Consider the following 16,213-nt stretch of genomic DNA (forward strand, 5'->3'; position numbering starts at 1 on the left):
CTGTTTAGTAAATCACTTACTCCTTTGTGAGAAACAATATTAGAACTTTTTGAAGCAGTCATTTATGGGTAAAATTCAATAAATTAATCGGATTAATGGTTTTACAATTTAAATTTAATATACTTTACACTACTGACACTGCAAAAAAATGTGAGCCTAATTACTGAATACATTTCATTCTGAATGCCGTATTTTTCCTTTTCAGACCAGATTCATGTGGATTGTAAAGCTTTCTTCAGAATGCTTGATGCCTCAGGAAGTCAGTTAATGGTTTGTAGCTAAGAATATAATTCCCCTTTGATAGTCTGAAGTTGTCTGGTTTTATGGTACACAATTCACTGCTGTTCAAAAGCTATACTGGACAGCTGGCAACTAGTTGAATCATGAATTAAACTAACTCCATATAAGTAGCTGAGAAATGAGTAAAAATCATAAAACCCTGGGAAACTTTGGCTAAAACCATCTATTAAAATTGTGGTACACAGTCAGACAACATTTAAATAACCATAGTTTCCTCAACACTTTTGATTGCATCAGACTAATGGACCAGAGCATTTATTTTTCCTCAGAAAAAGGATTATTTACAAGAATATAAGCACTGATATAGAGATGCGAAAATAAGCTTAGACATGCCCACTTCCACAACTGGCTCTTCATCAGATGTCCCCCTCCAGTTACCGTAATATGCACACCCCTATGAAATGTTCCCCTTAGAACAACTGCAAAAAATATTATATTTAATATTATATTCTTAAAACCACTAAATAGTATTATGATAAACTCCCCCAGGCCAGTCTCCATGTGAACCACGATTTAATTAAAGCATCTTCATACCAAAATTCAGTGGACTACAATTTATTTTCCGCTTGTATCCAAAGCAAAGTACAGTTGAGAAAGTGGGGTTAGTCTGTCCCAGGAGCAGTTGGGGGTCAAGGGCCTCACTCAGGGGCCAACAGTGGTTAAGGGCCTCACTCAGGGGCCAACAGTGACATCACTCTGCCGTCCCTGGAATATGAACCGGCGGCCTTCCGATCACTCAGCATTTATCAGTCATACTCATTAATTTGCAAAAAGGTTAACATTTTATTTTTTTATATGAAAAAGTACAAGTGCTTCAGAAATTCATCACAATACAGCTTCAGTGTCCGTCATAAAAAGTCTGTATAGGTAAAGCATTGAAATTTCATGTATATTATCTAGCAACAGAAATAGACTGAAGATCATGAGAGTCACAACCTATATTTATTATTTATAATCATTTATTATTAGTTTGACAGCAATAATAATAATGTCAGCGTGTCCTTAGAATGGTTCAAAACATGTGAAGCTCCACCCCTTTACGTTATAACCAGATGTCGGAGGTGCAGTCCCCACCAGGGTATCGCACTTCGTGGGCCAGCGCCGGCCCATCTGGTTCTTTTCCAAAATCAACCAGGAAGGACCGATTGACGGTGAGTCCACCGCTCACAGTGTCCACGTCGACCTGCATCATCACCGAACCCTCCCTGGTGAGCGGCAGAAAAGCGACAGAGACGTCCATCAAAGCTGTCCACTACAACCATCAGGTAGACGGCTTGATTAAAAATTGATAGATAACATTATCTTGGTTTACTTGGTTTACTTAACATGGTCACAGGGAGAGGCATTGGTGAAGGTGAAAGTTGTTGACCCGGTTAAAATTTCTGAGGCCCCTCTTCAGCAAAGATCCCTGGGCTTCAGCCTGGGTGACCATGAGCATTAAAGTGTCTCTAATACTAACCTCTGATAACAATTGTATACTTTGTGAAGTGAGGCAGACAATGTGTTGGAGGAGGGAAGGAAAAAAAGTTTGACTAAACAAACGAAAATCATAACATCCCGCAGCTGTTCAGCAAGTCAGATGTTTGCCAGACAGGTGCTGGATTCCAGAATCACTTTCTGCAGCCTAAAAAGAATTTAATGACAACGTGATCTGGATGAGTCTGGGAAGCTAATGATGGACTAGCGATACTGAGGTTAAGTAAACCAAGATAAAGAATTAATAAATCAAAAAAGTCAAAAAAAGGTACAGCCACAGAAAAGATATCGACAGTGTACTGCAAAACAACAGCATTAGCAATACTGATACACCATTTGTGTCATCTTCTGCAGATGTATCAGCAGGCATTTGTTTTCTCCAGAGGGCTCTTATTAATGTGCAGTTTTTCACCCAAATTCTACAACCGCTGTTGAACCCATCTGGAATTTTCCGGAAAGCTTTTCTCTTACACACTGTTAACATTTACCACGCAAGACACATGAGAGCCAGCTGATTAGTAGAGCCTTAAATATGATTGTTAAACTTGATTCTCACTTGATGAGGTCAGGGTAAAACTGCTTGTCCCAGCTGCTGAAGAGTGAGGTAGTGACATACAGTCTCTTCCCATCCAGGCTCAGCTGCAGCATCTGCGGGCTTCCAGGAACTCTCTTCCCCTGAGCAGGAATGCACAAGCACAAGCAGATAGGATCCCTGCTCCACACAAGGACACCAGCTGCTACTGGTTTCGAAGAACATCCATTGCCGTGACCAGACTTGGGTAATTCAGGTCCGTAGAGTAGAAGTCCAGACCGGGATTTTGTTTCAACCAACCAGTTGAGTATTCAGTGACTGACTTTTTATGCTCAACTGGTTGGTTGAAACAAAATCCCGGTCTGGACTTTTACTCTACGGACCTGAATTACCCAACCCTTAGTGTGACTAACCTTTATGACGCAAGGGGCTGGCTGGCTCTCTAGCTCCTGGTCCTCCACCACCTTGATGGAGCCATCATTTAAGATGCTGCCTCCCAGAAAGACCTTGGACAAATAAACACCTCGTCCAGTTAAAATTCCCAGGTTCCACAACACACAAAATCATTTTAATGGCTATAAATGTTCTTCGTATTGGGTCTATGCCGTGTAAGCGGATATCCATTCATATTTTATTTAGCAGACCCATTTATCCAAGGCGACACGCATTTTATGAAAGCAGGGTCCCTGGATCAATGGGGAATAAGGGCCTTGCTCAAGGGCTCAACGGTGACATCACTCCGTCGACCTTGGGATTTAAACTGGCGACCTTCCAGTCAAGGGCTAAGCATCCTAACCTGCGGAGTCACACATCCATCCTATCTTGCTTCTAATAACAGGTGTGAAAAGCTTCACTTTATATACAGGACGTCGTTTTTGGCTTGATCCAGGTCTGATTTCAAAACTCACTTGGCCAGCCAAGCGTGGATGCCTGGTGTCGGTGATGTCATATTGGCGGATGTCTCCATGCAGCCAGTTGCTCAGGTAGAGGAAACGGTCATCCAGCGAGATCAGAATATCCGTGATGAGACCTACGGGGACGGAGAGACGGCAGATGTCGGACCCACGCCTCACACAAACACACATTTCCCAGTAAATTATTGCCATTTAACTTCTGTGGTTCCCCCTTTAAATGAGTGTCCCTCTGGGGCTCATCCACACACTGCGGACCAGTTAACCGCCACTCACTGGGCATCTGTGGAAGAACCCATCCCTCCACCTTCTTACTGGGAATGCTGATGACTTTCTCTGCAGCCCAGTCACTGTTCTGAGTATAAGCACACAAACGCACAGTATTTCATTTAGGCTACAATTAAGAGGCTGGTCTTCACTTGTAGGAAATTAGTAACTATGCAGAAGGATTTGCTGGATAAAATGAAGCAGAGCTTCGTCTCATGACCCCCCCCCCCGCCCCCTTAGGTCCAGTGTGGCATTAATGGACACCCTGCATGGTACCCCGGTTTTGTAGAAGCGGAAGATGGCGCCGCTGAGCGCGCAGCCCACGAAACCCTCCGGGGCAGCCGGATCGTGCAGGAAGCGGATCTCCAGGGGGATGGACCCCTCCTCCCCCAGGTCCAGAGACTGCAGGTGCTTGTGTGTGGTCCAGTCCCACACATGGATGTGCCTTCCATAGTGACCTAGGGGCACAGTTTGTCACGATAAACACGTGCTCGTAATCCATTAACACGAGGCTAAAAGTGATTGCTGGAATCATTAAATAAGTAAGTTCAATTATTTTAAGAAATCTTTAATAAAAACCTTTTTATAAAGGGTTAGAAAAACACTTTGCCCAAGCCCACCTGCTCCCACATCTGCAGGGTTAAAGCCGTTGGCCAGAACCTTGGGAGCCCCCCACTCCGTGCTCATCATGACGTTGTGTCGAGGCTGGTACCAGAAATCATAGCCAAACGGGGCAGCCTCTCCTGGCAGCTCCCAGTTTCCCGTCACCTCAAATGTCTCGCCGTCCAACAGGACAAAGCCGCCTGACACAAGACCAAAGTACAGACAGAAAAGCAAACAGGAGATTACTGAATACAGAACGGACATCATCCCTACATCAACCATTTTAATCTGCTTAGAAGGGCAGGACCACAGGGGCATTGGGCCTGGCTGAAAGCTGATTGGCCCTCAGAGTGCCCCCTCCCCTGTCACTCACTTATTCAAAACATACAATTGGCTAATGATAAAACTGCCCACTCTGTATGAATTATGGCTCCTCTTATGCCCCCCACCTTAAAAAAATCCTAGAATCATCCCTGACACTTATTCAGTCGAGGATCACGGTGAGCAGCACATGGCATGAGGCAGGGGATCTCACGAGACACATGATGCTGAAGCATGTTCATTGTGCTATTTGTGTATGTTATCAGTCTTTTACAATGTCAGTGTACAGGGCCAATTTAGACTCACCAATCCTGCATGTTTTTGGACCGTGGGAGGAAACCAGAGCCCCCGGCTAAAATGGGGAGAACATGTGAACTGAAACTGAAAGGACCTGGGATCAAACCCTAGACCTTCTTGCTGTGAGTCAGCAGAGCTAACCACTGCACCACCGCGCCGCCCAGCGGTGCGTCGTCAATTTCAAATTCGCTCGCCATCTCGCGTTCGGTCAAAACCAAAAACTAACGTACGACGTCGACGTCAATACGCAATGACATCGGACGCCGAACTGACGTCGTGAAATCAAATGGAATATTACACCAGTTTTTCTGTTAAAGTACTGTGAAGTACTCCTAAAGTAGAGATTCATTTTCCGCATCATCCAATTTAAATCGTCATACATTTACATTGATTTTTAACCGCTTCGCGATTCATCATTACATGCCTACACACCCCACATCAAATTTACACACCAATTTGGACTGAGGAAAAAAGACCAAGGAGAGAGTGTGCAAACTCCAGACACAAGAGGCAGATATCAAGCCCCCCGGTCACATGAGGACGGGCCCCAGTCTTTCAGCTTTCACAGTTCACATACTGACTTTATCCTAGTAAACTGGTAAAGCACCTGAGACTAACCCTAATGACTAAGTGCTTAAAACAGCAACCCCTTCAAAACAGAGCTGGGGATATACAGGTAGGTTGGAAAAAAGCCTACAAGAACTACACAATGGATTATCAAGCAAGAACAAACAGAGCTACCGTCAGGACCAACTGGGCCAGCTAGGAGGCGCCAATAGCGGAACATAAGAACCCGGCCTGTAGGCAGAACTAAATCTCGGGGGTTTCCCGCTGCAGATCTCACCGAACAGGGAGAGGGGGGTCCCTGCCAGTAGATTTCACCCAGGTGCGGAGCGGAAGTATATTTTGGGGGGGGGGGGTTGGTTTGTTATGCTGCGTTCCATTTACCCTGGAGGTCGGTAGTTGCAGCTGGGAATGGTGTCACACCCGAGTTAATCGCATTCCAGTACAAGAAGTCGGACAGCTATTTAGCAATATCAGTGATCTGTTTCATAAAGCAGGATTTCTTGCTTAGCTAGAGAACTTGTCAGATTTAAGGTATCCCAGTTTAAATGGGCTTCTTTCACTTATATCTAGCCCAGACTACCTTAAATCCGACAAATTATCTGGTGAAGCAAGAAATCCTGCTTTCTGAAACGGGTCCCAGTTCTAGGCAGGTTCATTGTTAGCCATAGTTAGCAATACCAGTTGATAACATATTTCCTGGTATTTTGCACATAAAAGCACTGTAGCAACACTTCTAAAGATAGTTGTTGGACAGTTGTGTGTGTATAACTGATTTTATGAGCCAAAAATAAGACATAAGTGCTAATAAACAGCATAAAACTGCAGCTTTAACTTCAGTTGATAAAAGGCGCAGCCATCTTGAATTCTGAGGTCGGGGTTGTGTAGATTCATGTCGGAATTCCGACTTCAGGGAGAGTTTCAGTTGAAATTTCTGACTAGGAACCTGGAATTTCCAAGCTCCGAGTTCAATTTCCGAGTTCAAATGGAACGCAGCTTTAGTAACTGTCTAAGTGTCCGATCAGTAGCACACAAAATTTGCCTCATGGGAGTTTTACTTACACAAAAATGTTCTGAGGACAGAAGGAAAAAAATTACTGGTTCAGAGAAATAACCAATCACACTGTAAAGGATGTCGTGGTCCCGCCTCCACTAGTTGCTTGAACCCACCTCCTCTACAATGTGACTAATTATCTCTCTGAACCAATCATTTTTTTCTGCTCTCAGAACATTTTTGCTCAAGTAAAATTCCCACAAGCCAAAATTTCAGGGTAGAGTTCAAACCCATAAATTTTACTATGCTGCTACTTGCCTGATAAGAACAGTCAACCTACTAGGCACTGCCAAACGTCTCCATTTATAGATTAAATAGATTAGATCAATATATTTTATTGATCTGCGGTGGGGGCCGGCATGGGGAGGAGGCATTATAGTGCCTGATATCAGCAGGCAGTAAAAAAATCCCAGGAGCGCATTTTATCACACTGTGGTGGAATGAGCTCCAGAATGAGTATGATGTTGCTTTGATGTTCTGAGCCAATATCACAGATCGCAATCAGGGCTGATCCTGGCATTTTTTAACTGATCGGTATTCGCTACCACAGCCCAAACCAAAGCCTGGTCTACTTAAGTTTTCCACATTCAATTTACATTAGCTGGGCAGATTGTAAGGTTCCATCACACACTGCAGTAAGCCTGAGTCACATGGCTAGTAACTACAAAAATAGCGAAATGTCAGCCGTGTGGAAATTCTTTAAATTGGAAACTCAAAGTGGCCCAAAAGCCTATGTCTGCAATGCCCTCCTTTCCAGAGAAGGCAGCAGACAAAGCGTTGTATAATACAATGAACCTAATTATGCACTCACAGAAACATCATAACGGAGAATACTGCAAAATCGTGAGGCTTACTCAGACAAAGAATGCACCAACGCATACCATATCTGTATGTAAATTTATTAAAAGATCAGATCAGGACTCGAAAATGGCAGATGTAGAAAGGATCTGATCGGGACAGGGTACCAAAAAAGTGGATTGGGACATCCGTAGTTAATTGTTCAGTTAATCTTATTATTATTTCAGTAAATTACGACATGGCTCAATTTCTGTCTCATGAGAACAAGTTAAAAATTCATATGGCTTAGGTGTCGTCATTGACTTGTGTGCACACACTTCCTCTTCGAGCTGGAAAGCTTAACATTCATGTTTACACATTTTTCCGTAGCTACAAGAAACTGTGTCAGAAGGTTTGAGCCAGGGGCGTTGAAAAAAACATCAGGGGCTAACTCAAGTTTACCCTGGGCTTGACTTTTTTTTTCTTCTTCAAAAGACAATTGGCATCGGGGCAACAGCCCCAAGTGATCGGACCTAAGGACGCCCATGGTTTGAGCCAATAAAAAAATGGAGGTAATAAACAAAGGCAAGTCAGGCATCACGGGATATCTGCTAATTGGAAAGAAAACCTTTAATTCAATTCTCATGTTCATTTTCTTTAAATTTCAGTTCCTAAGTTGTTGTGTCACATTTCTTGCACAAATCTATTCTGCTTTTCCTTGAATTCCATGCAGTTTGCCCCCCCCCCCCCGCCGAGAGTCTCACCTTTCCCATTACCAGAAGGATCCCCCATGGCACTAATCATGACCTGCCCGCTACCAAGACAGTGACTGGTGTGTGGATTCGCCAGCCCGCATTTCCAGAAGAGCTCTGTGGGTTCCACAATCTGCAGACAGCAAGTGGAAAAACAACCCAGTCAACATGTACCTGGAAAAGCTTTGAGTTACATTTTTTTTAAACAAGGATGTATATAGAATTACATTCACTTCAAGTGCTTAGTCTTCTCCTGTTCCAGCTATAGAAAGGCTGTGGAAAAAATTCATACTGGTTAAACAGGAATTCTTTGTGGTTTTGCTTGTGGGCTGTGAGCATTTACCTTATGGAGACGTGGAGCACGGGGGTCGTTGCCCACATCCACCACATAGACCCGAGAGGAGATCAGAGCAGGCAGGATGAGTCGGCTGCGTGTCTTTGAGGGGTCATCGAAGCAGCTGCTGCATGCGTTCCACCCCGAGTGATGCAGTTCATCCTTCAGGTTCGGCATGGGCAGCCGGTGAATGACCTGACCGAGACACCGACACGACACCGACATCACCACCCTTACCCACAAGACCGGCCACTGGTCTTCCTTACAAACCCATTTATCTTTCAGAGCCTGACCTGCAGGTTAAAGAGGAAAATGGTCTTAATGAATCCACTAGGTGCGGAGAAGTTACCTTGCAGTAGTTTGCAGACTTCGGATCAACATCCACCGTTGCCAGATAATCTGGCTTCTCGATGCCAGTGCTGCGGTATATGCAGGGCACATAGACAATCTCCTCACGTGGCCCTTAAAAACAAGCACACACACACAGACACACAGACACACACACACAGACACACACACACACACACACACACACACTAAATCAATGCACAAACCTCCACTCTAGCCACCGCCCCCTATCTCACCAGCCCCAGTTCTGGGTGCATTATTCTTCCATGTTTGCTCTGTCGTCACAGAGGGCTATACGCAGATATGATGTTACCTTTCATGGCCTCCAGAGGGCTTCTGTAGCCAGGTCCACATCCTTCACACTTGGCTATTGTGAAAAGAGAAACACAGAAGAGTAAGACAAAGACTGTCAAAAGTGATACAACTATTTCCACACGACTGACGCTAACCTCTAATCCAGAACAGGTTTTGGTGTATGTAGTGAACAGGAAATATAAAGGTTAATATAAAGGTATTACAATTTTTATCATATGATCAAGTTATGGTCTCTGAAACACATAATATCAGCAAAGTCAATCTAAACATATATAGACGCTCCTCTGCTTACGAATGAGATACGTTCCAATCGTAACTTGCGGCCAGAAGTTGTACTAGGCAGAGTTGGCATGCAGCAAAAAAAATTGATGTTGCGGACAGGAAACGGGAGCCCAATGAACACGATTTGGACTTACAGTCCTCTTTGTTCGTATGTCTGAAAGTTCGTAAGTTGAACTAACTATAGCAGCTTTTTGTAACAAGCTTGGAGAATACTTTCTGAGAAATGGACCACTCCTCCAAACAGTATAACTCCAATTCCTTATTAGTGAAGGGTTTACGCCGGCGGACAGTCCACTTCAGCTCGCACCACAGGCAGGGCCGTAGCCAGGATTTTTTAAATACCGAGGTCAAAAGCGTTAGCCCTTCCTAGGTGTGCCCTGTAATGGACGGTGGTTATTTGAGTTGCAGATACTGACCTCGGTGTCCTCAATGGTAGGAACGGGCATGACCACGGGTTCTCAAGTGGATTCCGATCTGGAGACTGAGATGGCCTTTGCAAAACCTTCATTTTATGTTCTTGTAACGGTTTCATTGTTGATTTGATGTGTGCTTGGGATACGTTTCTGACAGACGTTCTGACAGAGGCAGCTAGAGTTTTGGTTAAAAAGTCATAGTATTTAGTGGAATTCATGATGTTTCAGCATCAACATTGCGATGTGCGTGTAATGCGATAATCAGACCGCAAGACGTGTGATTTCAAATTAAATTGAAAATGTCGTGGTACAACATTTTTGATGTTTGATACAAAAGAAAAACTCGCACAGTTCTAATTTTCCATGGCTGCCTACTATCTACAAGAAAAGTCTCTCTGCTATAACATGCAACAAACTCCGTGCATCCAGGTTTTTGGATTCATGGAGTTTGTTGCTAGTGAGTGACATGCAAGCTTTGCATGCACAGCAAACCACCTATCACAATCATTCTTGATAGAGCTGCACAATGTGCAATTTTAATACTGACATCGCATGTTATTTACATGCAGGGTTGGATGTAACAGAATACATGTAATGGCAGTATGTATTCATACTAAATATAATATATATAAAAATAATAATAAAATAATTTAAAAATAAGTCGTCTTATCTGTATTTAGTCCATGTTGCATTCTGAAAAAAGTATTTAGAATGCGGTTACTTCTTAAAAAATAAGAGAATAACTACTTTAGAGTATATCCACGGTAAAACAGAAAATAAAATCTTTTTAAAGGAAAAATCTCTTTTTAAAGATATGTCTTTTCCTTCATAAATCATCATATGCACACTTTTCACTGTGCCTGCCAATGGTTAAAAACTGTCTACGAAGGATTCCACTTTTAATTTAAAGAAACAACAAGGTAAATGACGCTTTCAAGTTGAAACTCAATCTAGCCAGTGATACACATCCATTCACAAGCGACCCAAACTCAAACTATGCTTTATTTCAACCCGACCACCACTCCCAATGTGAATATAATGAAGACAAAACTATGCCCGACCTGCTATTTTCCAAAAATTATTCCTTCGTGCATCCTTTGGGTAAGTAAAACATACATTTAAAAGAGAATCCCATCATTTATCACACAAGACAAAAAAAACCCCACCGAGAAGTATTTCAAAAAGAAAAAAAAATATTGTACAGCTGTTACACAAAGGTAATTTTTATTATATTAGCCTATTCTAAATGTGATCTTAAAGTCTTCTGAATATGTTACTTTTTATGTAAGTCCACCGTAATGGAATACATTTCCACAATAATTTTAAGGCTACATATTCAGTATTAAGCTATCAATACTTTTTCCAAAGTATTTAGCCCAACGATGTACAAATAATATTTTCACATGGCAAAAACCACAATAGTCAGCCTGGTTAAGATAAGTTACGCTAAAACATTTTCACTCTGTCACAGGGAACAAACTTGGTAAGTCTTGCAATTTTAATGATCGTTTGAAGAAATGGGGTACATAATTAATAAAATTAAAAAAACCTACTTTACTTTGCTCCTTTTGTATGAGTTCTGCATGTGCTCTTCGAGCCAATCATATAATCATTTTTCTCCATGCTGTCAGACTTACTCACAGACAGTGTGGCGCGTTTGTGAGATATTTATTAAAAATGAATGGGGAGGAGGAAAACTAACAACTGCTGTATGAAAATATTTATATATTGACCATACTGAGCAAAAGCACTGCTTTGTGTCTGTTGACGACTTGCAGGAACACCACCAACTTATTGACACACTGTATCGGAAGAAAAGTTCTATTTGGCTATAGTTTATTCCAAGTAAATTTCACCTCCTTTTGTTTTATAAATATTGGAATATTAATACCAAAAATGTAAAATATTGCAATGTTTTTCTCCAATATCGTGCAGTCTTACCATTGATCCTCACAAGGGCCCATGGGCCACGTACAGCAAATTATTATTATTAATATTATTATACCACATTGAGGGAAATTTGATTCTTACATTGCTCATTTTATAATATTGTTTTTACCCCTCTTTCTTCGAGGTTGCCAATAATTCTGGAGTACACAGTATTTTCTAATTTTTCAAATCTGAAAAAATCTATTTCAAATTATGTCATTCATATCATATTCATATTAAAATGGATAATACTGATAGTTGTGAATAATAGCATAGATAAATATTCATTTTAGTCTTACTCAGGAACTTGAGATTTAAAAAAAAAACGACAAATTGGGACTGATGAACATGAGTTGAAGTGCAAGATTCGTCCTTTTCTGGTATTCAGGAAATTGTGCATAAACCGTGCAGTGCAGCAGGATGTGAAAATGTCAAAGGCAACAGTTTGAGCCGCATTTTGTAAGCACTAAGGTTCAAAGCTCTGTGTTGATGACCGCTTGTCCGTTTCCATAGTAACTGAGTATCAGGATCTCTTTGAAAAAGAATCAAATAGTAGAATTTTTGTCCTCTCATTGCTCTAACACAGTGTTTTTTTCCACAGGAGCAAAAATGTGGTCTGTGCATCCCTGAGGACCGGATTGGGAAACACTGCTCTAACACACAGAACTAGAAAATATAAATCATACATATATTTCAAATCATACATATATTGTGAAAATATACTTTTGAAATATAGCAAAAGGGTAATTTCATTTTCATTGCAGTTCACGAATTATTATTATCTGTTTAGTAACCCTTTTGTTTCTGTTTACGATAATAACACTGGTCCCCACAAGCCCAACGCGCATGAACACACACCGGCACCGCTAATCAACGAAGAATAAGCCTAGATTCTAGCCTAAACATTTTCTCAAACACTTATTCAATGGAAATTTTAAGGTAGCAGGCAAATTACTTTATGGCTTTAATGATCAGTGTGTTTAGCAGCTACCAGGACAAGAGGACTTGAAAAGCTCTCTGTACTGTACTGCTGAGGTACTGGCGGGCAGTGCGGCAGGTTGGACTGTAAATAGTTCTCGCATGTATTGTAATGTAACAGTGCTGTGTTATGTTAAGTGTTAAATGTTAATCGTTGTACATAACATGTCTGTGTGTGTGTGCCCACCTTGCATGTTACAATACTAATGGCAACTCAATAAACATGAATGAACAAAATGAAAACTATATTTACAAGAGCAAATGTCAGACTTTATACTGCAAAAAGTATTGCCACAATACTATTTACCTTGTTTATCCACAATATCACTTCTATTAAAAGATATCATGACTGCTGATCTGTCCCTTTCTTCACCACCACTTCAGTGCTTATCGCTTTCATGGTGTAACAAAACAGTCCCATGTGGGGCACTCAGCTCAGTATAAGGATACGCTGAATTTATACATATAACTAACTTTTGGGCATCATAATACACCTCTTGTTAATATTTTAAGCTTACTACTATTGTGCTTATCGAATTGTGGGAGTAAATAACGTCAGTATAGTGCCAAAAAGCCAGAATCTATTACCTAAAGCCCTACAATACAGTTTGTTGTGGTCAATAGAAAATGAACGTTAATGGAGGAAAATTAATCATGCAGATTAATCGACCAATCTGTAAAATATTCGATAGATTAATATATAGAAAAATAGTTGTTAGTGGCAGCCCTAGTTTAATATTAAATATCAGTAAAAATATTGCAAATTTATTGGCATGATAAAAATCACATTACAGACTTTACAAAATTAAATCACATTAGAAACAATCGAGTGTTAAGTAAAACATTCAAGTAATAATAAATTGAAACCCAAATTATAATTCTAAAAAAGCTGTTCCAATTAAAAAGTTCATTGACAAGCAGTCTCATTAGGTGTAATGCCTTTGCTACAACATACAATACAAAATATGTGTTTAGTATCACTTTAAGAGCCAGTGAAATAGCAAAATGGCAAGAACAAAACTGAATGAGTCAATCAAAAAAATTATGATAGAAAGAAAATGTTTGTGCGGAAGATATATGCAGATATGTTAAGTATTGCTTGTCAATGAACTTTGGTTATGAAACTAATTTGCAACATTTTTACAGAATTAAGCACGCGCCAAAGTTTCAAATGCCATACATGCCATAACAAAGGAGGTATGAATGTCGGACAGTTCTCAAACTGGGTGCTTTTATATGGAATCACAAGACTCAAAATTACGTTTATTCCATTATTACGTTTATAATTTATGTCAGTAGTGATTTGGAAGACAATATTTAATGACTTTAATCTTGAGTATATTCCTGTATTTATTCACATTTTCTTCACTTCAATTAGTTATTCACGTCCTAAAAGGTAATGAGTGATACTTTAGCCTTTGCTCTCATGCTTGTTTGAATGTGACTGATATATACAGTTGTACGGAGAATGGGTAAGCATCTGATTTGATTTTAGTTTAAAGGCTTGTTGAGGTGGGTCACATTTCTAAGGTCAAGACGTTTTGAGCGATTAATTTAGTTGCTGTTTGGGCTATTCTACCAGCCGATGACAATTACATGCATGTACGATGAGTATTTAACCACACGTACTACTAAATCTATTCGCTGGGTATATTATGTTAACATTCAAACTGAACACGCCAGCGATTAACATCTAATTTCACTTACAAACACAAAATGTGAACTGGCTTCGATCCAGGCTACAGACCACTTTAAAAAGCAAAACACGCACGACCTGTATAACAGAGGAGACGCAAAAAAGGAGTTCCAGTGTGCTCCTCGTTTAAAAGTACAGTGTGGATGAAAAATAATATAATATGTTTAGAGATAAAGACATTTACGCTGCATTTCAGTAAAGCGTCATCGTGCTTTTACAAATTTAATCTCAAGAATTGTAATCATTCTCTTAACCACAGTGGGAATATTTCGCTATGAAGCCATAGAGAAGAAAACCTCACTCGGCGGTAGTAATATGCACGCTAATGGATGTTACTATTTGCTCATTGTCCTACACAGTTACCCAGTATTGACACGCATTTCTTCTAATTAAAATTAGAGATAGAGTACGTTACTGGAAATTGCATATGCCTAAATACGAATTTGCAAAAAAATAAAAAATCAAAAACAAAAAACACGAAAAAATGTGTTTTAAACAAAAGCATTATATGTGTGCATGTAACATTTTTCTAGCAGAAAAGTATACAATATATTCCTTAAAGTAGTCTGACGTTAAACTACTACAGTTATAGACATAGGTTATGCACTGAAGCTTACCCAACTTTCGAGCATTGAAGACATACACGAATGGTATTCTCTGTTCATGGAATAAATGCTTTGACACTAGAACAAAGTGAAGAATACCATACCCATTGCTCTGGATGAACAATTTTCGGTAATTCCTAAGGCGACCGTCCTTCCCCTCCTGCTTCTCGCTTGTGTTGTGAGCGGCGGACGGCCGTCTAAGGTCACCTGCGTGACGGGGAAGGGGGGGGGAGGTCGCAGTCAAAACGTGCATAACGTACTTATCCACCGGTCAGTCCTTACTGCAACCTATTTGGGGATATAGATGTCTGGAGATTTGCCCCGTTACTACGTCAGCCTACTTTATGTCAACATATTTCTGATATTTAGCTCAAATATTTCGGTTTTTAACTTCGAAAGACTGCCTTACCCGTCATTCTATTCTACAAGTGACGTTAACAAACGAGGTAAATATCTAGTGTAGGCCTAAAAAAAAACTCCAGGATACTTTTCTCGTTTATTGTTGGAAATTAAACTTGTAATAAGGAATAATTTTGCTCTTCAGAACAGGAAGGAAACGAAGGTAAAGTTTTGACCGCTTCTGATAGCGGAGACGAAAGCTAGCCAAGTCATTTTCTCTTTCGTCGTAACTGATATAAAGTTGCTTTAAAACTCTTTCACTGTGACATCTGCCTGAAGAGGTTGTACTTAAATCTGCAAAACAAGTATCAAACATGGTGCTCGATATCAGGAAGTTACATGCTTTGCATTTATAAATGGCGTATTAAACAACGGAGGGAGGGGCTAAGCACAAAGTTCTGGTCCAAAGTACAGCAGCTGCTGGTGGTGAGGAAAAGTATTTTGATATGGTCCTGAAAACGGATACTGAGCTGTGGTGGTACTCGTGAAACAAAATCCATCCATCTGATAATCACCTAGCCTAGTCAGGATCAGTTGGAGCATCTCATGCAGTATAGGGCTACACCCCAGAGAGAATGTGCACCCATGACAGAACACTTCTTGAAATGGAAATGGAGTTTAAGAGAAAACCTGTACAAGTCAAGGACATGAACTAGCAATGCTGATGTTTTAAGGCAACAGTGCTGTACACTGAGCTGCCCTGATATTAATGTTAACCTTCCAACCATGTTTCTTCCAAAGGTCTCTTCTATATGTTCCATCTTCTATTCCAATCTTCAGAAACGTTCATTGGTGTTATTATTAAACAAATGCTATGCTTTACCATATACACTATAGCTTATGGTTCTGCTGGACACAGAACAAGCTTTATTCAGTCTTTACCCACTAGAAACTATACAGACATTGCTCTTTTATCTGATAGCTTAGTGCTTTTATATATAGCCAGTTAAATTATTTCAATGCTTTTCTCCATACACAAGTTTGGTTAACAATTCGCCATACAATTCTTCACTGAAAGGACCAAGTGGAATCACCATCTTACCTGTTTAATTTCTGGATT

General features: G+C 40.6%; 1 protein-coding gene across 1 annotated transcript; it reads right to left on the reverse strand.

The window, feature by feature from the left end:
• Nucleotides 1–1,063: 1,063 nt before the first annotated feature.
• On the reverse strand, nt 1,064–15,464 carry selenbp1 (selenium binding protein 1). Its single transcript, XM_023801487.2, has 13 exons — nt 15,164–15,464; nt 14,859–14,961; nt 8,850–8,903; nt 8,538–8,650; nt 8,198–8,383; nt 7,867–7,987; nt 4,107–4,289; nt 3,763–3,944; nt 3,496–3,574; nt 3,217–3,338; nt 2,722–2,814; nt 2,333–2,451; nt 1,064–1,505 (listed from the first exon to the last, which is right to left on the reverse strand). Exons 2-13 carry the CDS (start codon nt 14,860–14,862, stop codon nt 1,343–1,345), a joined length of 1,419 nt encoding a protein of 472 aa, XP_023657255.1. The 5' UTR covers nt 14,863–14,961; nt 15,164–15,464; the 3' UTR covers nt 1,064–1,342.
• Between the last annotated feature and the right edge of the window lie 749 nt (nt 15,465–16,213).

The sequence above is a fragment of the Paramormyrops kingsleyae genome, chromosome 9 (genome assembly GCF_048594095.1).
Source record: "Paramormyrops kingsleyae isolate MSU_618 chromosome 9, PKINGS_0.4, whole genome shotgun sequence".
Lineage (NCBI taxonomy): Eukaryota > Metazoa > Chordata > Actinopteri > Osteoglossiformes > Mormyridae > Paramormyrops > Paramormyrops kingsleyae.